This window comes from Pteropus medius, unplaced genomic scaffold (assembly GCF_902729225.1).
Source record: "Pteropus medius unplaced genomic scaffold, Ma_sr-lr_union100, whole genome shotgun sequence".
Taxonomy (NCBI): Eukaryota; Metazoa; Chordata; class Mammalia; order Chiroptera; family Pteropodidae; genus Pteropus; species Pteropus medius.
This window is the reverse complement of record NW_024340701.1, coordinates 6,283,452-6,309,584: the sequence shown is the minus strand read 5'-3', so window position 1 is coordinate 6,309,584 and position 26,133 is coordinate 6,283,452. Positions and strand designations below refer to the sequence as shown.

Genomic DNA, 26,133 nt, shown 5'->3' with positions numbered 1-26,133 from the left:
AGATAAAGTTCTTTAGCTGCTACAAACTCACAATCTAATACACTTTTGATAAAGAGCTTTCCTTGCTTGACTAACAAATGAGCCAGCCACTGAGAAACTTACTTTCATTGCAGTGTCATTTTCATTTTTAATTTTTGTGAATAAATTTTACTGTAATGATATTTCATTTAAATTTTTCTAATTTTTTGGATTGGTGCTTTCCTATGAGTTGGGAATACTGTGAGGAACGCTTAGTCTTGTCAAACAAACTTAAAAAGAGAAGACTTTGCTAGAAAGAAATGATAGAGATTTATTCAGGGGTCTTGGAATTTGCAAACTGGGAGCACAGCTAGGTAAAAACCCAGAAGTATTCCAGAAATGATAGAGATTTATTCAGGGGTCTTGGAATTTGCAAACTGGGAACACAGCTAGGTGAAAACCCAGAAGTATTCCAAAGAAGAAAGAAAAGTTAAAAATTCTTATAGTAAAGAGTACATTCTTGATAATTATCAGTCCTGCACTTTCAACCCTAGGATTGGTCCAGGATGGTTATCAGTCAGATGTCAGGCAGTCAGGATGATGGATGCCAGGTGGCCTGGAAGGTGGGTACCAGGAGATCTGGTCACATCCCAGTGGTCTGGAAAATGGACTTCAGGTGGCTGTATACATGAGTCATTCAGGGGGTAATCAGGTGGCAATTAGAGAGTTACCTGGAGGTCTAGATGTTCAGGCATTGATGCGAGACTAGAAAGTTTAAGTTCCCAGACTAGTATAACAAGAGTGGAGTCCTTCCTCATACTTCAACCTTCAAAATGTTAATAATTTTAGCAGCTTGTTTAGAGTGACCCCACCAATGTGGTCTCAAGTATTTTTGGATTTAAATACATGAACTCAACTGTGGCAATTTTAGTGACTGAAAGTGGCTTCACAAAAGTTGGTTTCCTTTAATAAGGAAGAAATAAGAATGAGTGGGTGGGTACTTAAAGAGAATAACGCCATCTTTTTTATTTTTGGATGTGGTTTGAAAAATCCGCTTCAGTCTTTATTGTCAATATAGGAGGAATTGGGATAATGAGCCAAGTAAAGGAAGACAGGTTTTTTTTAAGGAAGTAACATCTTGGAAAAAACCCACCCCTCTAAAAATTTTATATATATATTTGAGACCATATGATTTGGGGAGAAGTAATAACAAGTTATATAATTACATAGCTACCTCCACCCATGTACTCTCTTTTGTTGACCTAAAGTGATTTAACACTATCTAGGCCTAGAAATAGCAGTTTAAGGCTAGAAACTGAGTCATTATTTTCTCTATGTATATGTAAATGAGATCCTGAAGGCTATATGGTATGCTATAGTGTAGCTATAGAGTTAAAAAAATTTTATTTGCATATTCTGTTGGTAGTCATTTGAGTGGTTTCCAATTTTTGTCTATTACAAACATGTTGATCTCTCAGTAAGAAATTTACTCTTTGATTTTATGATGTTTTTATTTTAGAAAAGTTTTAAATTAGAATATATGAAATCTTTTCATTTTTTTCCTGTATAGCTTCTGGATTTTGTGTCTTGTTTTGCTCAAATTTTCTTTATCCAAGTATTACAAAGGGATTTTCTCTTAAATACTTTTAGAACATTTTTTCCTTTAGCTCTATAATCTGGAATTTATGTGTTGAGTGTAAGGTAGAGATGGCTATGTTTTCTCCCTAAATGAATTGCCTGTTGTTTCAGCATTATTAATTGAATCATAATAACTGTTGCAATAGTATTATAAACACTTCTCTGTTTCTAGAACCTGTTCTATTTCACTGATCTGTAGGTGTTCCTGTACTAGTATACTGTTTAATTTCAATTGCTTTAAAAGACTATTTTTATAAATGGTAAGGTAGCGTGCCCTCATTGTTTTCCCTTTTCAAAATGTTCTTGGCATTTGTGTGTGTGTGTTTCTTGTCCCCATGAATTTTTGAATCAGTAGGGAAAGTCCCACAAAAAATCTTTTTTTTAAATGTTTTTTTTTTTTTAAATTGGAATTGCCTTGAATTTATATATTAATTTGGGGGAAGAATTTATATCTTTGCAATATTGAGTGTTCCCACCCAACAGCATGATATGACTAGTCAGGCCTTTCATTTTCTCCTGTGAAGTTTTCTAGTTTTCCTCACATTGGCTGTGTTGAGCAGTAGTGAAAAGAATGGGTTTTAGTGTCATGGTACTTGGGTTCAGTCCCTGCTAAGCTTGGGTAAATAAAAAACTTTTATTGTTGTGCTTTAGTTTCCTCATTTGTAACATGGGAGTAATAACTCATTAGGGTTATTATGAAGTAATAACTCATTAGGGTTATTATGAAGATTAAATGGGTGAAGACATGTAAATTAATACATTTGAAATATAAACTATTGTTATTAGGTTTATATTTAAGTATTTAATAGTTTCTTGTGCTTTGGTGAATAGGACCTTATATTTAAATCTCATTTTATATAGTTTCATAGTTTGTTGGGATAACAAAATTATTTAAATGTGATTTTTGATATGGAAAGGAAGGAAATCAATTTTTCAGTCTTCCATCTTAATTCAGTCCCTTCCTTATCTTTTTCTGCACATTATTCTTTCCTGTTTCTGCTAGATGAACTTTTTTTTCACCATTAAGTCTCAAGTATACTTTTGCTAGGGGCCTTCCCTCACTTTCACCTTTCTAATATTATGTGTTTACTTCTAGCATTCTGTATTGTACTGGCTTAATTGTATTGTACTAGACAGTAAGTGCCTGATGGTGAGGGATGTGCTTTTATTATTTTTACCTTTACTATAGCATGTATCTGATACATTAAAGCTGCTAAGTAAATGCTGATTGAATAGCATATGAAATAATGAATATAAACAGAAATTTGTAATAGGCACCCAGTTATCAAACTGGCACAGCAGTTTTACTAGGATAATCATCTTTCTGCAGGGCTACCAGTTGTGGGGTTTAGTTTTCTTTGAGATGTAGCCATTTTTTTAGTTCATAAAAAATGGTGGCTGGTTAAAAATATCAAATACATTGTAACAAAGGGAATTAACAGAGTTTAAATATATGAGATTTTGCTTTAATATTTAAGCTGACATGACTTCTCTGTATGTTGAGGGATATGTTTATTTTAAGTCTCCTGGTATGGTAGAATATTTATTAAGTAGTTATAAACTGAAAAATAGAGGGAGGCTAGGTTTTGGGTTTAACTTCAAAAATTTTAACTTCTAAACTTTGTTTTTTGAATAAGCAAATATGTTTTCATAGTTCAAAATTAAAAAATACAAACAGTATATACAACATACCATGTATATGTAGAATACCAACAGTGAAGTGTCTCTTATCCTTTCCCTCCAGCAATGCAGAAACTGATAAGCTTTTGAGTTTCCCCTTCCAGAAGCAACCTGTTTTATTAGTTTAAAAATAGGGTTGGTTTTGTGTGTGTGTACTTAGATTTTTGAAAAAATTCTGCTAAGTGCATCACTTGTATCTGTGTAGTGTGATGAATAACAGACTCAAAAGAAAATTTTTTTTTATTTTAGATACATCAAATTAGGAAATGGCTTGCAGGCACTTTTGATTTCAGACCTAAGTAATATGGAAGGTAAAATGGGAGATGCAACAGATGATGAAGAGGAAGAGGAAGAGGAAGAAGAAGATGACGATGATGACGATGACGACGACGACGATGAAGATTCTGGAGCCGAAATAGAAGATGATGATGAAGAGGGTTTTGATGATGAAGATGAGTTTGATGATGAGGAGGAGCATGATGATGATGATCTTGATGCTGAGGATAATGAATTAGAAGAATTAGAAGAGAGGGCAGAAGCCAGAAAGAAAACCACTGAAAAACAGGTGCGAATCATGTCTGTTTTTTACTAATTTGGGAATTCTTTGGGATGAGTTCTAAACTTATGTTTTATTTCTTAATGGCAAAAAAGAAGTATTTATTTATCTTTTGAGCTTCAATAAAGATCTATTCTACATAAAGATTACATTTATAAACATTTTGCTCTGATTTTAAAAGTGACAAAAGTTCATTATCAAAACAAAGATATAAAAATCACCCATAACTATAACTTTTTGAGGTAATGACTGGTAATATTTAAATTTGTGTGTATTTGTGCACATTACATGTTTTAAAAACAAATGCTGTGAGGTGAAGATCTGCATAAATCTTAGCCTGGGAATAAGAGTGTATTATTCTTGGAGAGATTGGAAAAAGAAAAAGAGCAGGGCTAGTATAGAATCCTCACCTGGGCATATGGTCCTGAGAGTCCTCATATGGGTAATTTAATGGGATTTATTTCTTTTTATAGGAAAACATCAAAGGTCTGGATAAATAATAGGCAAACTGGAAGAATTGAAACAAATGGGGAGTTGAGCTTAGTTAGTGTAATATATAACAACAATTGATGAAGCTGATCACCTGTGTTGGTGTAGTGTAATGAACCTATAATATATAATAACAATCAATAAATAGATAATATAGGACTTAACAGGGAGAATTTCCCTCTCTGGATTTCTTTTGAAGAATGTCACCATTTTGCAGTAGGGATTACCTATATTACAGGATAACATTTTGGAGGCATTATGGTGGAATTGGTCAGCAAATGTTTGTTAAAGCTGGTTTCTTAATATTGATAATACATTTAACATGGCATAGTCCACATACAAACAAATTAAAGTGCAGATGATTAAGACTAAAATCTAGATGTCAAATGTATTATACGATAAAGTGGTCACTCCTCAAAGATATGAAGGTGTGAGATACAAGTAGTAGATAGGTTTTAAGTAAATCTTTGATAGTCACTCTTCCTGGAAAAATTTTTTTAAAGAAGATCGTGCCATATCATTCACTAGTTTGATAGGGAGATTGAGTCATATTTTTAAGAAGCTATTTGCCCCTTGCTATTCAGATTTTGAGCGATGGCTGTTTTTGGGTGGCATGATAGGCCAAGTAATTTTAGCTTGGAAAGCTTTAGGAATGAAAGACAAAATACTAGAAAAAAAAGCATATATATATACCACTTGATAGTCTATACTAAGGTCTTTATAAATAAATTGGGAATTAATAAATTTAAAATAGATCTCATAATTAAAAAATATACCTCATAATTCCAACTAGAACAATAATAGGAAGGAAGAAATTATACAAGTCACAGTGTGGAAAGAATACTGACAATCAGAAAACCTGAATTCTGTTCTGGCTCTGTCCCTATATTTTTGGATGATCTTAGGTCTTTTCATTTTCTCTTTTTTTTTCCTTCTCATTATTTGAGGTCCATTTTAGTTCTAAGACTAATTATGTGATAAGTTCATAACTGAACATTTCCTATCTATAAGTTTCTTTCTGTATCTGTCAATTAATGGCTTTTCTTGTGCTTTGGATTTCTTTATACATTCTATCGATTTATAAGCAAAAATCTAGGGTTAAATTAAAAAATTGTCATGACAGCTAATTTTACTGTCAAAACATAATAAAATACCTTAGATTTGTATGGCAATTGTGAATCCCTTTGATAAATTACAATGTGCATCCAGTATTTTTGGTACCCCTTTTTATTTTGCTTAGGTGGATCAAACTCTAAATGTTTACATCTAGAAGCAGCAAGGTCAGATTCTTATGATCATTAAAAAATGGCTTTCTTTTCTGAACTTAGTGTGATATAGTCCTATATATGATATTGATAGTTAATTTTCTGGATTGTATTGGAAAGGAATGGAGGAACTTAATGTAGTTTGAAGAGGAGAGCAAATTGTTTTGATTCAGATGCAGTGGGCACACTAGTGTAATGAAAGATCCATGATTGTAACAACAGAAAATGGTTTCTATTCATTGAATGAATAAGTGTCTGCAAAAGGGAACTAAAGTAGTCTAGAGGTGGCTGAAGAGTAGCATAGTGTTGTGCAGCAGTTTATGATTTAATTTTTATTGGAAAAATGTGAAGCTTGTTTAAGATAAATAAGAGAATTAATAATGGAAGTGGGAAGAAAAAAATGTTGAGATGTAATTAAGAAGTTAACTACTTTTCTGAGTCATCATTTTTATCCACTTTCATTTTCCTCCTCCTAAAAAGTTGTTCTTGATCTGACAGGTTTGCTATAGTAACAAGATTGAAATTTAAATATGACATATACCAAATTATGATTTGTTCATGGCTTTCTTAAGTCAGTTCTCAAGTATGAATTTCTCAAGTATGAATTTCTTGGGTAGTTAATTCTCAAGTATGAATTTCTTTTCTAGCAGTCGCAGAACCTGTTTTTGCTGTGGTCAGAGATGACTGATAGACTGTGGTTTAAGTCACCTTATACAAAAATATCTTCAACCCTGCTGGTCGAGACAAGAAATCTTTATGGGGTAGTTGGAGCTGAAAGCAGGTTAGGCATCTATTAAACATCATAGAACAGGTTAGACTGTGGTTCAAAGAAGTGGGTATTATTTCCCCGTGTTTTAACTGAGTGTATGTGCCCACATCTTCAAAATGGGATGTACATCATCAAGCGAGGCTGTTTGGTTCTTCTGAAAACGTACTTTCATTTTCTGACACATGGTTAGACTTTATACCAGATATGCTAGTTTTTAAAAACTCTCTTTGTAAGAGAAAACCATTTACCAAAACAATCTGTGTCACCAAATGTGTTAGCCTTTAAAATTGACATTTGTAAAATTTGGGAATATTAATCAACTTCCTATTCTCAAGAGTTTATTTAAATTGACTGTTTCTCTCTCTTTTTTTGTGTCTTTTACAATGACATACGGTATGCCCTAATCCTTTTTTTTAAATGCAGTTTGGTGTACCTCTTGACTATCTATTTTGTTAAAAATTCTGATTTTCCCAAGGTATTGGGAGATATCTACTGTTAAGTAATGTGTTCTTTATATCTGCAATAAATGAAGAACTAAAAAGCCTCTTTAAAGTTTAGTTCCTTAGTGTTTTAATAGGTAGAGATTTTCTTTTTAACCATTTACTTATTATCTTTGTTGGATGTTTTCCTGACATGTTATTTTATGCCCTGTTTTAATACAAACAAAAATTTCTGAGAAGTTTTAATAAAAACAAAATATTGATAAGTTTTATATTTTGTATCTGAGTTACTAAACAGAGACTTTAATTGCTTAGAAATCTTTAAAGATAATCTACCAAGATATATTATTCTGCAAATTTCTGAAATCTAATAAATTAGGAAACAAATTCGGTTCAGAACTCTGAAATGCTGACACAAAATGATATTTGGGTGGGCTGGCCAGTCCCTTCTCGCTTTTTTTCTGTCTGTTTCTGCTTTTTCCCTTAGGTCTGCACCTGTTCAGCATTTGGCAGGATGGCAAGAGGAGGGGCAGCAGGGTGAAACTGACACAGTTCTGGTGAGTTTCACTTTGCTGCTCCTCCTGATTATCAGGGAAAGAATTTTGTTACTTTCTATTGGAAAACTTCCATCTCCAATTGAATCCTTATGATGAGATGACAATATTAATGACAATATTATTCCTTTAGGATTGATATATTATTTGTATGTGTTCTACTTACTCCAGTCTGCAGCGGCTCTTTGTGTTGGAGTTGGGAGTTTTGCTGATCCGGATGACCTGCCTGGGCTGGCACACTTTTTGGAGCACAGTAAGATCTTTGTAAAATATCATTCCTGGGTGTGTTTTTTCATCCAAATTTGTATGAATTGGTTTCATAGATGACTAACTGGTTTGATAGAGGTATATGTTTAACAAGAGAAAAGGTGAAGAAAAAAATCTTTATGAATATCATAAGTGAAGACTTAATTTTAATCTCTTTGAGTGTACTTCTTTTGAGGTTTAGAATGAAATCACTTAGAAAACCATTTTAAATGTAGGTTTTGTTATTATTCAGGTATGGTAAGGCCAACAGATCAGGAAACAGTTGCCAATCTCTAGGAATTTAGGCTGTAGCCTTGGAAGGGGCAGTCTCTTCCAGGGTTAGCTAGACCCCAAGATGTTAAAAGCATCAGAGATACAGAAAATAAAGCATGATTAATATAAAACAAAATAGAAAATATTCAGTTTAATTATGAATGTACCTACCTAACTAAGACCTATGTGGCTGATAAACAGTTATAAATATCTAAATTCATGTTTGTTTTCCTGAATTACTCATTTTATTACATTCTGGTTTTCTAAGCAGTTTGATGGTAAACTTCTTACCTTATGTGTTTTTATAGTAACAATCTGCACGTACCATATATTTACATTTTAACCTTTTTACAAATAAATTATATATTTCTTTTTTCTTTAAATAAAATGCTTAGTTTTTAATATAAAAGTAATATATGAACAGTATAGAAAATTATAGGAACAGAAGTATAATGAAGAAAGTAAGTATTATTCAGACATAACCATTGTTAATGTGTTGGTATATTTTCTTCTTTTTTTTTTTTTTTTTGCAATTTTGTCCTTGATAATAAAAACATTGTCTACATCGTTACGTTCTATGACTTTGTGTTCTTTCCACTTAGTGGTATTCATGGGTAGTTTGAAATATCCAGATGAGAATGGGTTTGATGCCTTCCTGAAGAAACATGGGGGTAGTGATAATGCTTCAACTGATTGTGAACGAACAGTCTTTCAGTTCGATGTCCAGAGAAAATACTTCAAGGAAGCCCTGGATAGGTAACTAGCTCAAAATGTCTTTTTATTTTAATGATCTAATGGCATCTTACACATTGAAAGATTGGGCATTACTCTATCGTATTTCTTTTCAAGTAGTATTCTAATTCTGTAGAACTGTCACAACACTTTATTTGGAGAAAAGAGCAAACTATTAAATACACCTTGGCTCTTATTTTGTAATACCTAGTCTTTGTATTAAAGATTAAACTGAAACCCTGAAACACCTTTTGAGTTTTGTAAATAATGTATTCTCTATTACAAGTAGTTTGCTAATTTAGTAGAAAATATGGAAAAACAGAGAAACAAAAAATGGAGTGTTCCTAATTTTATAATCTAGAGATAACTATGGTTAATATTTTGCTATATAATCATCTATTTTTCTTACTGCACATGGAATCATACTGTTTATATCCTTTCGTTTTTAAACAAGATATTTTTATGTCATTATATAATTTATAAAACATGATTTTAATTCACCATGTATTATTTACATTGTATAGAAGTACCATAATCTGTTCAACCAGTTACATATTACTGGACAATTGAGTTGTTTCCAGTTTCTAGTATTATAATCCTAATCTTTATGTACATCTTAATTATTTCTTTTATTAAGTTCTAAGAAATGAAATTGCTGAGTAAATTTACTTATATATTTCTACGCTTTCATTGTAAAGCTTTTGATATTCACTGCAAAATTGTTTTCCAGAAAGTTTATATCAGTGAAATAATAGAGTTTTAATATTACAAGATTGCAAGCCAAAGTCTACACTAGAAAAAAAGAATTACTTTATATACCCAATTCTAGATAAATGTAAGCTTGAAATATAAAAAAATTAAAAAGTAAATTTTGAGTTTGACAAGTATAATATAAGCTTCTTGAGAGCAGAGATATTGGTCTATTTTTTGTTGAGATATATCTAGCATCAAGAATTTTATATATACTAAGATATCTGTTGAATGAATTAATATATATCTTTACGGGGGAAAAAAATTACCATAAAATCAAAGCACAGATGACCAGAAAACCTCAAAACATGGAAAAGCTCCAGTTTTCTTAAGGAAATTGTCTCATCCCTTAAGAGATTAATTTGACCTTGAGAAATCTTTTGAGTAAATTCCTGTAAATTGGAAGCATATGTTGTTTTCAATGTAATAAATACTTAAGGTGTTTCTGAGCTCCTACATTGCCAACTTCTTTTTGCCAAAACAGTGCCAGAATCTCATTAAAGTTAACACAATTACTTTGATAACATTATTTATAAGGTACAACATGGTGGATTTTCTTCGTAATCTATAATATGACTGTCTACCTGTTTTCAATGAACTATTTTATAGCTGGTTTTAATTGTATACTTAAGGACATGCATATAGCACATACATTTGATACTCAGTGTTTATGGAACGAAACATTTAATTCTAAAATAACAAAATAATAGAGACCAAAAAAATCAATGAAGGCAGTGTAAATGATGCCAAAATTATTTTTCCCTATAAACTTAGGAAATCAGGAATACTCTAAAAATGACTGCATGTTTACTCTTATTTCAGAGTTCTCAGCTCTAAAGATTCACAAAATCTAAATAGGTTTTTATATGTGTAAAGAAATCATAAGGAATAGACAAGTTGAATTGTCAACTTAAGCAATAGGCCAAATACAAAGAAGGGAAAAACCCACTTCACTGAAAAAAGAATAAGCAAACAATATGTTGAAAAATTCAGACCATATCAGAAATGATGAAACTTGGCTTAAAGTCTAGTTAAAGAACTTGTTTTATTTCTTCTTAAAGAGTTTCTGTACATTTTTGATTTAAGGATAGCTTTGAGAAATCAGAAGATACTTAAATATTTATTGTACATTTATTTCTACTTTTAAAAAAGTAGAATGCTACTGGATTAATAGAAATTAATCAGAATATCAAAGCATGAATTCATGCCATAAATAGTAGATAGTGATAGAACTTAAGTATTGCATATATTATAATAAACATGATAATAGTATACTTCTACAGTTAGCAAGGAATAAATAATCTTTGGGTCATTTTTAAAGGACTCTTATATAGCATGGATTAAGGGCCATTATTTTTTAGTAGGTCAGTAAAATCTAATTCTCTCACATAGATCATATTGTTTATCAATATCTTGGATCATTTAAGTAAAAAGTTGAGGAAATGACTGAATTTTTACCCTAGTAAGTAAATGAGAATAGAGCTGCTTTTGCCCTGATAGAATTTTCTAATTTTAATAAATTTTAACTTTATAAGTATTTCAGGGCAAGTGCAAGAAACATCAAAGCCCCAGGACATTCACAAAGTTGAAAAGCAAACTCTCCTCATAATAAGCTGGGACTCCAAAAGGCTTCACTGTCAGGTTGAAGAAATGGATTAGCCATCCTGAAAGTATAGCCTACTTTCAAAATTCCTGAGTCTTCTGGTGAACCCAAGCCTTGATTGTGATTTAACATGGTCCAGAGCTGATAGTGTTCTCTGATGCCCAAGAGAAGCAAACACAAATCCTCGCAAAAGGAAAATATACTCATCCTAGGCCTTACATTATTCCTATAAATAGTTTTTCAAGTATAAAGTCAAACATAAGCAGGCATACAAGTAAATAAGACAACATGAATGAGAATAGATAACAGGAAAAGATTTTTAATGCTTTAGAATTCTTAGATTAGATACGCATTATAAAAATGATTATACTTTCTGTTTTAAAGAAATGAGGCAAGTTTAACTACAGTTGCCAGGAATAGGAAACTATAAAATGTGTCCTATAAAGTTTGAAAAAAACACCATCTTGAACTGAGATGTGATCACTGAAACTGAAAACCCAATGGGAGGGTTTAAGAGAAAAGTAGATATAGGTGAAGATAGAATTGGTAAACCAGAAGATAGGCCAAAAGAAATTCCAAATGTAGCATAAAGAGGAAAATAAAGATTAAAAATGCAGGAGAAAAAAAGGAAAAGAGGCGTAGAGGATAGAACAAAAATGTTTGATATATATTTACTTGGAATCCTAGAAGGAGGGAAGGGAAAAATGGAGTAGATACAATATTTGAAGGGTTGATCACTGGAATAGTTCTACAACATCAAATCGGAGTTTAAAGAAGTCTAACAAAGTCCAAAAGTATACATTAAAAGAAATACCCATGTAGAAAAACATAGTGATATTGCAGAAAACCAAATAGAGAAAATCTTTGCCAGGTAAAAGTGCAAAATCCCTTCAAAGGAATATTAGACTGATGACTATTCAACAGCAGTGGTGGAAGCTAAAAGACAGTAGGATATTTCCAATAGCCTGAAAGAAAATAACTACAAACTATAAATTCGACACCAAGCAAATATATTTTTTAAGAATGACTGTAAAATAGACCTTCAGACACAATTGAGAGACTGTACTACCAGCCAGCCTACCAAAAGAAAGTCTAAAGGATTTATTTCAGACAGAAGAAAAATGAGGGTCAGAGATGCAAAAGGATAGGAGAACAAAGAAAGTTATTTTATGTGAGTAAATGTAAATCAACATTGATTACTTAAAACAATAATTATGAAATTTAAAACAGAATTAAAATGACAGCAGTTTTATCAGTCAGAAGTAATGATAAATGAAGAAGAAGGTATTTTGTAAGGTGTTTTTCTCTGGAGGCTTTTGTCCAAAACATTTAAATGCAGTTGTTTAACTTTGTGACTGCCTGAGGCAGTGGATAACAGTTGGGACAGTTAGGCTATTCAAAAAGCTTAAAAGGGAAAACATGAAAATGAGATGTCCAAAGGGGCTTTGAAAAGCTCTAACATATTCCTTGGAATCTTGAAGGCCATGTACATGCATATTGCTGTGCCATGTCTAGGCTATATGCATGTTCAAGAAACACTTGAGAAGGCCTTAAGCTTTTACCTTGGCTGACCTTGAGTCTCTGTGCAAGCAGGATGTGATGGCTAAGGCAGAGTTGTAAACTGCCTGACCGAATGCTTAAGGTGTGCCCTAATATGCATACAGAGCCCCTTGGCAAGTCTGGGAGACTTAACCAATTCCAGGGATTTAAGGGAATCTCTGTGCAACTAGAGATTACCACTAAGCTAATCAAGCAGTGGTTATACTTGTCAAAGAATACAGACTTTACCGAATTAGTTTAAGAAAGGTACTAAATATACAACCGGTAATAATGAACAGCAATAACAACAAATCTTGAGGAAGGAGAATCTTGATTTTCAGAGTTGCCACATGATATTATTTAAAATGTTTTCAACAGAAAAGTATGAGGGGTGCAAAGTATGGCCCATAAACAGAAAAAACATCAGTCACCATAAACTGCCCTGAAAAGGTACAGATTCTGGACTTAATAGAGAAAGACTTTAAATATGCTAATTAAATATGGTCAAAGAACTAAAGAAAACTGTCTAAGAACTAAAGGAAAATATGAGGATGTTATCTCACTAAATAGAGAATATCAATAAAGATATAGATTATTAAATAGAACCATATAAAAAATCGAGTTGAAAAGTACAACTCACAAGAAAAAGTCACTAGAAGGGCTCAACAGCATATTTAAGCTAGCAGAGGACAGAATCAACAAGCTTGAAAATAGGTCAATTGGGATTACCCAGTCTGAGGAACAAAAAGAAAAAATATGAAGAAAAATAGAGTTTCAGATATCTGTGGGACACCATCAAGAATAGCAACACATGCATCATGGAATTTCCAAAAGGAAATGAGAAAGAGGTAGAAAAAATTCTTGAAGACATAATAGCAAACTCTTCCCAAGTTTGTTAAAAGATGAGAATCTAGACATTCAAAGAAGCTCAACAGATGCCAAGAAGTTTAATGTCCACAATAATGTCCACAACAATGACATTCATAACAAGGTGCATTGTAATCAAACTGTCAAATGCCAAATATAAAGGGAATCTTAAAAATAGCAAGAGAGGAGCAGCTTGTCTTGCAAAATAATCTCAATAAGGTAAACAGCTGATTTTCCATCAGAAACCATGGAGACAAGAAGGACACATTCAAAGTGCAGGAAGAAAAAGACTATAAACCGAGAATTCTATATCCAGCAAAAATATCCTTCTAAATGGAGAAATTAAGACATTCTCAGATAAATTAAAAACTAAGTTTGTCACTAGCAGATCTTCTCTATGTGGCATATTAAATGGAGTCTTTCATACTGAAATGAAGGACACTCAGATCCACATAAAAAGATAGAGAGTACTGATAAAGGTAACTACATATATAAATATAAAAGACAGTATATACTTTTTGTAATTTTTTTCTCCTGTCTGATTTAAAAGACAACTAACTATATAAAGTGAAAATTATAAATGTATTGATAGTTGTATAATGTATAAAGACATGATTTGTATGGCAATAATAGCACAAAGGAGGGAAGAGAGCAGATTAATAGAAGCAATGTTTTTATATATTATTGAAATTAAGTTGATATTTAAAATGGATTGTTATAAGTTAAAATGTTAAGAAAATAACAAAAATGTAGTAAGAGAAATGACAAGAGAATTAAAATTGTACCCTAGAAAATATCTTAACAAAAAGAAGTCAACAGTGGAGGCATAGAGGGGAAAATATAAGACTTATAGAAAACAAATAGCAAAGGCAAACATAAATTCTGCCTTATCGGTAATTAAGTTAAATATGAATACATTAAACATTCCAATTAAAAGGAAGATATTGCCAGAATTGGTAGAAAAACTTGATTCAGCTATATATATGCTTTCTATAAGAGATACACTTTGGATTACAATACACCAATAGTTTGTCAATAAATGGATGGAAAAAGATATACCATGAGAACAGCAATTAAATGGGACTTGGAGTGGCTATCCCAATGTCAGACAATACAGACTTTAAGACCAAAATTGTCATTAGAGACAAGAAAATTTTATGACGATCAATTTATAAGGGTCAATCCATCAAAAAGGTATAACAATTATAAACACACATTTATCTGTCAGAAGAGCCCCAAAATACATGAAGCAAAAAGTGGCAGAATTGAAGGGAGACATATACAATTCAATAGTAATAGTTGGAAGTATAAATATCCCACTTTCAATAAATGATAGAACAACTAGGTAGATCAACAAGAAATAGAAGACATAAGCAACAGTATAAACCAATAGATACCCATAGAACCCTCCACCCCAAATCACCAAAATAAATACGCATTCTTCAAGGCAGCATGAATTGTTCTCTAGCATAGACATAAAATAATTCCCAAAGTTGAGAGTTAAAATTATACAGGTATGTTCTCTAGCTATAATGGAATGAAATGAGAAGTCAATAACAGAAGGAAATTTGGAAAATTCCACAGATCTAGAAATTAAACAATATACTCCTAAATAATCAATGGGTCAAAGGAGAAACAAGAGAAATTTAAAAATATTTAGAGACTAATGAAAATGAAAACAACACACAAAAACTTATGGTAAGTGCTCAGAGGGAAATTTATAGCTATAAACACCTCCATTAAAGAAAAGATCTCGTCAGTGACCTAAACTCTCAGCTTAATTAACTGGACAAAGAAGAGCAATCTAATCCCAAGTAAACAGAAGGAAGGACATTAAAATTAGAGTGGAAATAAATAAAATAGAAAAACAATAGTAACAATAAAACCAAAAGTTGCCTATTGGAAAAGGTCGACAAATTGATAAACCCTCAGATAGACTGGTCAAGAAAAAGCAAGACTTAGATTATTAAAATCAGGAATGAAATAGTGAACATTGCTATGATCTTACCAAAAGGACTATACTGGAATACTGAATAATTATATGCCAACAAATAGATAACGCAGATGAAATGTACAAATTTCTAGAAGGACACAAAGTACTGAAACTGACTCAAGAAGATAGAAAATGTGAATAGACATATAATAAGAGCTTGGATTAGCAATAAAAACTTTCCAAATGAAAAGTGTAGACCCAGATGGCTTCACTGGTGAAGTCTACCAAACATTTAAAGGATTAACACTGATGTTTCATAAACACTTCCAAAAAATAGAAGAGAGACTTCCTAACTCATTCTAAAAAAACCAATGTTACTCTGATACTGAAAACTAGACAATGATATCACAAGAAAACTACAGATTAATATTTCTTATGAATATAGAAAGAAATTCTCAACAAAATACTGTGAAACCAAATATAGTAACATAAAAGGATTATACACCATAACCAGGTGGTTTTTAATCCAGGAATGCAAGATTAGTTCACCATATGAAAATCAATGTAATATGCCATATTAATAGAAGGACAAAAATCACATCTCAAGATGTAATCTCAATATGAACAGAAAAAGCATTTGACAAAATCTAGCACCCTTTCACAATAAAACACTTAATAAACTAGGAATAAAAGGAAACTTTCTCAACTCAGTAAAGGGTATTTATGAACAACCCACACTAACATGCATAATAATGAAATTTTGAAAGCTTATCCCCAAAAATCAGGATCAAGATGTCAGCTATCACCACTTCTATTCAACATTGAAGTGAAGGTTTGAGCTAGAGCAGTTAGACAAGAAAATGAAATAAAAGACATGCAGATTGAAAAGGAAAAAGTAAAACTACCTTTATTTGCTGATGATATAATCTTATACAAATGATTTTCATTTGTGGAGCATTTACCTACTCAGTAAGAATTATTTGTAACTCCAAAACCAAAACTCACAATGCTTTCACAGTCATTCGTGGACATGTGAAAGATTTTGTAAATTGTGAAAATTTGAGTTGCTGACACACACATTCTCAGCTCAGGTTGAATAAGGGAACACTCTGCTTTTTGGTTTTAGCTTTCATACAGAGGACCGGGGACACTAGGAGACAGTACACTATAGTAAAAGAAGCTTTGGCCCTGGTGCCAGTTTGATGGAGTTTGAATCCAAATTCTTGAGGTGACCTCAAGCAGCTATATTTCTGAACCTCATTTTCTTTTTTGTGAAATAAAAAAGATGATGAGATACCTTTAGGACTTAAGATCATTTGTGTGTGTGTGGGAGTGTGCATGTTTTAAGTGTATTTTCCCTAGGACAGTGGTTCAGTATTCTCTAATTCATCAATCCTGGCAACTTTAGAGAACCTAATTACCAAAAATAACCAGAACTCATTATATATAGATAATACTACAGATTCCACAGAAGAACTATTAGAGTTAATATTGAGTTCAGCAAGATTGAAGAGTCAAGATCCATGTACAAAAATTGTTTGTATTTCTGTATACTAGCAATGAAAAAAAACAAAAATGAAATTAAGAAAAAATTCCATTTGTCATAATATCAAAAAGAATAAAATACTTAGGAAAAAAGTTATATATGGAAAGCTACAAAAAATTGTTGAAAGAAATTAAAGAAGACCTAAATTAATGGAAAGACATCCCATGTTCATAGATTGGAAGATTTGGTATTGTTAAAGTGGCAGTACTTAACAAATTGGTCTATGGATTCGACTTAACCTTTATCAAAATTTCAGCTGCCTTTTTTGAAGAAATGATAAGCTCATCCTAAAATTCATATGGAAAGGAAGAGAGCAAGAGTAGTCAAAATTACCTTGAAAAAGAACAAAGTCACAGGACTCATACTCCCAATTTTAAAACTTACTCAAAGCTACAGTAATGAAGGCAACATGGTACTGGCATAAGAACAGATTAGTGGAATAGAATTGAGACTCCTGAAATAAACCATTATACTTATGGTCAGTTGTAAGAGTGCCAAGACAATTCAGTGGGAAGAATAGTTTTTCAACAGATGGAACAGGAACAACTGGCTATCCAAATGCAAAAGAATGAAATTGGACCCTTTATTTACATCATATACAAAATCAACAAATTGAGTCGTAGACATAAATTTAAGAGCAACAACTATAAAACTTTGAAGAAAACATGGCCATAAATCTTTGTGACCTTAGACTTCGCAGTATTTTTTCAGATACGACACCAAAAGCAAAAACAACAAAGAAAAAAGTAGATAAATTGGACTCTATTAAAATTAAAAACTTTTTTGATTTAAAGTGCCTTAAGAAGAAAGTGAAAAAACAATTCACAGAATGGAAAAATACTTACAAATCATATATCTGATAAAATACTAGTATCTAGAATATATATTGAACCTCTTAGAACTCAACATTGAAAAGACAAATAACCCAGTTTTAAAATGGGCAAAGGAGTTGAATAGACATTTCTCCAAAGAAGATATGCAGGTGGCCAATAAGCACATGAAAAGATGCTCAATATCATTAGTGAAATGAAAATCAAAACCACAATGAGATGCCATTTCACACCACTTCAAAAAGAGGAAAAATAACAGTTATTGGCAAATGTGTGAGTAAATTGTAATCTTCATACATTGCTGATGGTGCAGCTATGTTGGTAAACAGTTTGGTGGTTCTTCAAAAAGTTAAACATGGAATTATCATATGAACCAGCAATTCTACTCTTAGAGAATATACCCTAGAATTGAAAACATATGTCTATACAAAACCTTGTACATGAATGTTCATAGCAGCATTATTCATGATAGGTCAAAGTGAAGTTAACTCAAATGTCCATCAAATAATGAATGGATAAAAATATGTGGTAAATCTATACAAAGGAATAAGAAGGCTATGAAGTTCTGATACATGCTACAACATGAATCTTGAAAACATTTTGCTAAGTGAAAGAGACCAGACACAAAAAGCCCCATAATGTATGATTTCATTTATATGAAATGTACAGAATAGGAAAATCCACAGAGACCAAAAGTATATTAGTGGTTGCCAGGGGCTAGGAGGATGGAATGGGGAATGACTGTTAATGGGTACAGAGTTTAGTTTTGGGGGTAATGAACATTTTCAGAAAGTAGACAGTGGTAATGTTTGTACAATCCTATGAGTATAGTAAAATCTACCTAATTGTGCCCTTTGAAAGGCAAATTTTGTGGTATCTGAATTATTTATCAATAGAAATAACAAACATGATAAAATTTAAGGAAAGCTAAATGTTGGTTCTTTGAAATAACTGATAAAATAGATAAACCTTTCAGAAGACTGGTCAAGGGAAAAAGTATGTGCAAATATCAGTAATGAAAAAGAATATGGCTTATAACCTGGCAGATACTGAAAATATAAGATGTTTTGAACAACCTAGGCCAGTAAATGAAAGACTAGAGGAATTCTTAGTAATATAATTTATAAAATCCATATAAGAGAAATTATTATGAATCAGCAATGAAAAATCTCAAAAATAAACTTTTAGGTTTGGAGTTCTACAAGATATTGGAAAAAAATAATTCTTCCCTCATTTATGAAGATAGTATAACCTCGATATAAGAAAGTTTAATATAAGAAAAATTATAGACCAGACTGACGAACAGCAATATATAAGGATGATATAGTTCATCCTAGAAATATGAGGTAGGGCTAACATGAGAAAATCAATGCAGTTTGTCATATTGATAAAATGAAGGAGAAATCCATATCAGTATGTGTAGAAAAAATTATGTGATGAAATTCAGTATCTATTCACAAAGATGCTTTTAGCAAACAGCGGAAGGCAACTTTCTCAATATGATATTTGATATTATAAACCAAACCTTCTATTTAATGGTGAAACTTTGAAAGCTTTAAAGTCTAGATGAGGAACAAGACAAGCAGATTGTGATCACTTCTATTCATTATTAGGAAAGAAAGAAAAATTAGTATAATACACAACTGCTGTAGCAGATGAGATGATTGTGAACATAGAAAATCTAAAATCTTCTACAGATAAATTAACATTAACAGAATTTAGTAAAGAAGCTTGATAGGCTAAATAAAATGATGATGTGTTTAACATTAAAGTCAGTATTTCTATTAGCAACAGTTAGAAAATGAAATTAAAACTTTATAAAAGCTATAAGAATAAGCACTCAGGAATCATTCCAATAATTAAGTATGAGACCTCTTTATGGGGAATGTATTAAAACCATATTTGAGATATTAAAGAAGACCTAAATAAATTGAGAGAAATACCATTCATGGATTTGAAGCCTTAGTTTTTTAGTGATGTCAGTCCTCCCCTGTTAATGTACAGATTCAGTGATATCACAACCATAATCTCAAAATATTTATTCAGTTTTAAATAGACAAGGCTAATTCTAACATTGATAAGGAAATGCAGAGGGTTAAGTATAGCCAACGTACTTTTGAATTGGAAAAATAACAAGGTAGCAGGACTTGATCTACTTGATAATGAAATTTGTTTTGTGATTAGGACATTGTGGGGTTAGAACAGGACTAAGCAAAGAGACAATGGAACAGAATAGAAATCCTGGAAATAGACCAATGCATATGTGTACACTTGATTTTTGACAGGGGCCAAGACAGGCAGACTTCGATAAAGGCAGAGATAAAATTGACTCTCTACCTCACAACATACACGAAAAATCAATTCTATGTGGATTATAGACCAAAAATGAATAGTACAATGAAAAGTTTTAGAGAGTGTGACATTAGCCCATGTAAAAATTATCAAACAAGACACAAAAAACACAAAACATAAAAAAAGATTGTACATTATGTTTATTAAAAGTTACCATAAAGAGTGTGAAAAGGCAATTGTAAAGTGAAAGAATATATTTGTAACAATACATTTAAAATAACTATCATTGACTTTTAACTATAAGATTATGTGTAACATAATTATATATCATATATACATGGACATTTATATATATTTTTAGAATCAATAAGAAAAACTACAACCTAATATAGAAAAGCTTAAATAAGCATTTTACAAAAGAAATTCAGATTATTAATAAGTATATGAAATGGTGTTCAACCTCATTAGGAATCAGGAAAATATAAATTAAAACCATTATGAGATTTAACTATCCTAAAAGTTGCAGAAAACTTTAAAGTCTGGCAATACCAAGTGAGGGTGAGAGTGTGAATGAATGGAGGAATTGGAACTGCTGACGCAGGTATAAATTGGTACAATCACTTTGGGAAAGTTTGGTATTATCTAGTGATGTTGAACCTAAGCATGTGTATACTATTACCTAGGAATTTCTTTTCTAGATATATATCTACACTTGATCTTAGCCAAAAGGCTGAGAGGCAATCCTAGTTATTTATCTAGACAAACTCGTGCACATGTGCCCCAGTACACATTTATAACAATGTTTATGGCAGTATTGTTTGTACTAGTCCAAACCCAAACCAGCCCAAATGTCCATCAGCAGTAGAATGGGTGAATAAATTCATACAGTAGCATATTCTACTGCAATGAAAATAAATGAAACATAGCCATTTGTACCATCATGCATGAATATTAAAAACATACTGTTGAGTTAAATAAATTAGACATAAAGAATATATAGTTTATTTCCATTTATACAAAGTTAAGAAACAAAAGTATGTTGTCTAGTACATAGAGTCCTAACTGGGATGATATCATTCTCTTAGGTGGCGAATACTGGTTTTTGTGGGGGGCGAAAAAAAATGTTTGATATTGTAATGGTTTGTGGCCCTCCAAAGCTTAACCCTACCTAGCAAAATTTTTATTTAGAATTTAATTTCTCTTTGAGTTTTCTTGAGTATCACACGAACACCATTTACACTGACATTGAGGTTATGGGAGTGTATTCAAGGTCAGTGCTACAACGTGGTGATTGCAGGACTTTCAAATAATTGCTTGATCTCGAAGTCATAACTACAGGTGACCTACATGTGCCAATTGGTTGCCATTGGCTGCCTTGTGGATGTTGTTTATGTTTGATCCTTTGTATCTTTTGTGTGTGACTTGTTTTTATTTTATTTATTTATTTATTTTTTAGAATTATTTTATTAAATCATAAATGTACAGCAGCTTAACTCTACACACGCACTTAAATTTTTAAAGGAAAACGTTATGTCTTATTATACCATGATCCTGGCTAATAGCTTTTCAAAACTTTGAGAAAAATCTTTAAAAAGGTTTCACGTTACCTGAAACTTACAGATTTAACATTATCAAAGAAGCAATACTTTTTACAAAGACCACTAGAAAAAAAACAATTAAAAAGCTAAGAAACTGTCTCAAAGGCTTTTTTTACAATCCTTATAACTCGTTTTTAGAATTAAAAAATCCTGTTTTATTATTTAATTAACAAAGGTTATTCAACCCATCAGTTATACTAAGTACTAAAAAGAAAAAAAAGTTGACAATATCTTAATGTTGTCTAGTAGCTAAAGTTTCTTCTCAGATCAAGCAAAAGTCAAAAGTTTACTAAATATTGTAGGAAGTTATTGTAGGAAATTATTTTTTATATTGTTTTGCTTTTACTGGAAAAATTAATTTTTAAAAAATTTGATGGCTTTGCTAATATATAAATGGTAATTTGCATATATAATTTGATACATTGTAATTTATATAAATTACATTAAATAACAATTATAAAATTAAGTGAAATACTAATAGCCTTAACATTTTTTTAACTTAAAAATTTTTATTTACTTAATTATAACCATGCATTGAATAAAAAGAGTAGGCTTTATACACTTTTTATATATAAAACCACAGATATACCTACAGTATATAAACAGATAGACCATATATCTGTGGTATTAAAAATTCATAGGAGAGCGATTAGGAGAAAATTTCTGAAAAGGCTCCTTAGGGTTGATAACAAAAAAAAAAAAGGTCTAGAAACACTGGTCTAGAAATACATATAGGTGGTAAAATTCTAAAGAAATGCAGAGAAGTGATTACTTTAACATTCGAGATATTAACTCTGAGGATAAGGTAGGTGCTGAGTGCTTCTAGAGGTCTGATAGTGGTCTGTTTCTTGACCTAGGTGGTGGCCTAGGTGGTGTTTACCTTTTGTGTTAGACTGTATGTTTATGTTTTATATACTTTTCTGTGTAAGTGTTATGTTTCATAAGGAAAAAAGTAGTTTGTAGACTTTAAAATATAAAAATGCAAAATATTGTTTACACAAGATTATGAATTAAATATCCAACTTAGTAAAATTTCTTAATTAAAAAGTGAGATGTCGACTGATAAAAAGCTTTTACTGAGCAAAAACAGATATATCATTTTTTTGTTGTTGTTTGTTTCTTTTTCAGATGGGCCCAGTTCTTCATCCATCCACTAATGATCAGAGATGCAATTGACCGTGAAGTTGAAGCTGTTGATAGTGGTCAGAGAAGTGTTTTATGTCTTAACACTTTTCCTTTTATTGAGCCAGTTATTTATTTAGCACATTTATCATTCTCTATATCTTTATATCATAAAGGGCTAAATTGATATAGGTGTGTCATGTTTATTCCCCAAGCCATTAAATATGTAATTCAGTATAGATTTGATAAAAGGATATAGATTTTCATTTTTTTCAATCTTCATTTTTTGAGGATTTTACCATAGTGACTCATTTTTTGCAGGACAGGACCCTAATTCTTAAAGCTAATACAGGGTGTTACAACTTTAAAAGTTCACATACTCTTTTTCCATGAAGAGAGTTTCTCTGAGGCTTTGTTTTCAATACCATCCTGATATTTAAATAGTTTATCCTTTGTTGCCTATGTGTGTAGGTGCTTTGTGACTTGAAATTTGGTAGTTCTGAAAACAGTTGTGATATATTTGTGGATTAATAAAATAAATCCCATCTACAGCTGTGCTACCATGAACAAGTCCCATCTCGTCTGATCTCGGAAGCTAAGCAGGGTCAGGCCTGGTTAGTACTTGGATGGGAGACCACCTAATACCACCAGGTGCTGTAGGCATAAAAAATAAAAAATAAGGGATTGTAAGCTGACAAGGTCCTTGCAATCTGTGAAGTCAATCAAGGGTTGCCTCGCCTAAAAAATTAAACAAACAAACAAACAAATAAATAAATAAAATAAAATAAATCTTGAGCAGGAAATGCATTTAATTTTACTTTTTGGCAGTTTTTCTTATCTTGGAGATTTAAAGAATGAAGACCATAAGGAAAACTGTGTCCTTATGTAGGGCAAGGCTTTATTATGGAGCTGTGCTGTCCATTAATTACAGAGTACCAGTAAATAGTACCACTATAGGTTAACCCTACTTGCTTTATTTTAGTGTTATAAATATGTAATACTAGACTTTGGAGGAACTTCCACAGTTCATATAGGTTAGGGTTGGCTAGTAGCAACTGAAGAGGCAAGGTCTCTACTTGTTCCTCATTTGGTATAATTTTTCCCCTTGGTTTGATTCATTGTCTATTTCTAATAATAACTTACTGCATTCACTAGGCTGAGTAAACTGTAGATGGCTAGAAAGAGCCATCTCTCTTCAAGTCAGCAGACTTGTGTTTTACTTATAGAAATGTCACTAATGGTGGCCCTCAATTTATTTATAAAAGAGGGTGGAATTCTTCCTAGCTCTAGTAGTTCCTAGTAATCAAATGTTTATTTTCTTCATTTTTGTTGCTAGCCTATCACAGTGTATGTTTTATCATAGGCTCAGATAAATATTTGTTGAGTGAATGAAAAACCAAAATAACCAAGGAAAACTCTAAACTCACACTTTTTGGGACCTAAGAACTATATTTTCTGTCTTGAATGCTTTCAAGTATGTTTTTCTTCATACAATTTCTAGAGTGGGTTGAAAATATTTAAAAAATTAAACCTCCAATTTGATTTTACAAGTTTAAGTCAGAATATATTTTATTATATTTTGAAATATGAAATAGATATACACAATATACATATGTGGTATATGATGTATTTACTACACATACAATAAATAGTTTTGGTTTACCATAAACTAAAAGCTCTGTTTTTTTTTTTTTTTGGATGATAGAACTAGATTTCAATTTGTGATCTAATATAAATAGCTAAGTATATGTCATTAGTCACTTAACCTTCTAAGTATGACAAATCCACTTGAGTTCAGGGAGATGGGGAAAGCTCTTAAATTTTAACTGGTGAAATAAACAACTTTAGTATTCATGAACCAGTTTTGAGAGCTTAGTAATCAGATATTATTTTCTTCTATTCAGATGTGATAGTCTTTCATCATTCTCGTCTCATTCACACATTTTTAGTTGCCTGCATTTTTATCTCCAGCAACTAGTTCAGTAGTACCTGCCACACAGTAGATGTTCAGTAAATATTTGTTGAAGGAACATATCTTATTTAAACTTTGCAAGAATCCTATGAGCTGTATACTAGTAACTACATTTTATAGATGTAGAAATAGAATCAGGGAAGTTTAGATAACTTCCTCAAGGTTGTACAACTTTGTAAATGGCAGAATTTGGATTCTAGCCAAGATATTTCTGCCGTAGAAGTGATTGTTCTTAACCATTAGTACTTTATTACCAATATAGTTGGCTTTGCAGGAAATTTAAGCAGTATGTATGATGAAGTTCACAGATAATAAGGAGTTTGATTTAGCATTTTATTAGCACTTTCATCAGTAAAATCTTGGACGTAGCATCCTAGAGTTGAAACGTTCAGATTGTTAACTACCTTGTTTTATTTGAAAATAAGGGGAAACTTCTGGAAAGGTGAATCGACTACCCAAAGTTGTAGAATATCTTAAGTCATAGAGCCTCACCTAGATCGAGTTCCCCACTTCAATCTTATAACACGATTCATAAAATTTTTGTTGCTTCCTTACTTTCAATTCTGTAAGCTTGAGTTTCCAGATAATAAAGCAGAAACTGAATTTCATTTTATTAACAGTGTTTCTTTAAAACTGACAGAGTATCAGCTTGCAAGACCTTCTGATGCAAACAGGAAGGAAATGTTGTTTGGAAGCCTCGCTAGACCTGGACATCCTATGGGGAAATTTTTTTGGGGTAAGATACTAAATACTTCATCTTATTTTGTATCTTCTAGTTAAGGAAGATTGAGACTATGAATAGATGATAAAGAATGAAATATTATAAAGGTAGGGTAGCTAGGTACCTTTTACCTATAGGGTAGGTAGGTAGCTTTTCAAATATAAAATAGTTAAGCATGCCTATATTTGGTTCTTTGACATTGAATATACATTTGTGAATGGTTTCTGGGTTTCATACTCTACTAACACTACATGAATTATCTCATTCGATCATCATAACAGTGTTATGAGCTGGGTGCCATTATTATCTCCATTTAAAGTTAAATAAGCTAAGGGAAGTTTATTTAATTTATTTAAATCACATACTGGTGGATGTGGGATTTGAACCTCTATTTATCTGATTATAAAGTCTATGCTCTACCCCAACTTGACATTTCCATTTATCGACAGAGATTCAGCAATGATTTTTCTCTAACATTTTTTGAGCTGTGACCTAATTTTGTTTAACTGATAAGCTGTTTAAATGGTATCTGTTTTTCATAATGGCCTTTTCTTAGTGTCAGAATCAGTTATAGCCTCGTATTAATCCTCTGGACCAAAGAGTAGAATGTGGGAAGAATTGATTTAAATGGTAGTTCATTCAAAGGTGGTTTTGCTTCCCCATATACATTGTACAATTATATACGTTATATGGCATCCTTGCTTTATGTGATTTATTTTCAAGAATTATGTAGAATATTATTAAAATAATTCAATGATAA

General features: G+C 31.6%; 1 protein-coding gene across 5 annotated transcripts in view; it reads left to right on the top strand.

Annotated features, from left to right (window-relative positions):
* NRDC (nardilysin convertase) overlaps positions 1–26,133 on the top strand; it is a 68,606-nt gene that overhangs the window by 11,731 nt on the left and 30,742 nt on the right. For 3 of the 5 annotated variants that reach the window (XM_039885957.1, XM_039885940.1, XM_039885964.1), the window contains exons 2-8: positions 3,526–3,841; positions 6,234–6,367; positions 7,283–7,352; positions 7,521–7,602; positions 8,471–8,624; positions 22,687–22,760; positions 25,293–25,388. In XM_039885957.1, coding sequence (XP_039741891.1) covers positions 3,581–3,841; positions 6,234–6,367; positions 7,283–7,352; positions 7,521–7,602; positions 8,471–8,624; positions 22,687–22,760; positions 25,293–25,388 — 871 coding nt within the window. In that variant the 5' untranslated portion in view covers positions 3,526–3,580. The remainder of the gene's footprint in view (positions 1–3,525; positions 3,842–6,233; positions 6,368–7,282; positions 7,353–7,520; positions 7,603–8,470; positions 8,625–22,686; positions 22,761–25,292; positions 25,389–26,133) is intronic. The other 2 variants (XM_039885949.1, XM_039885974.1) reach the window with 1 other exon arrangement.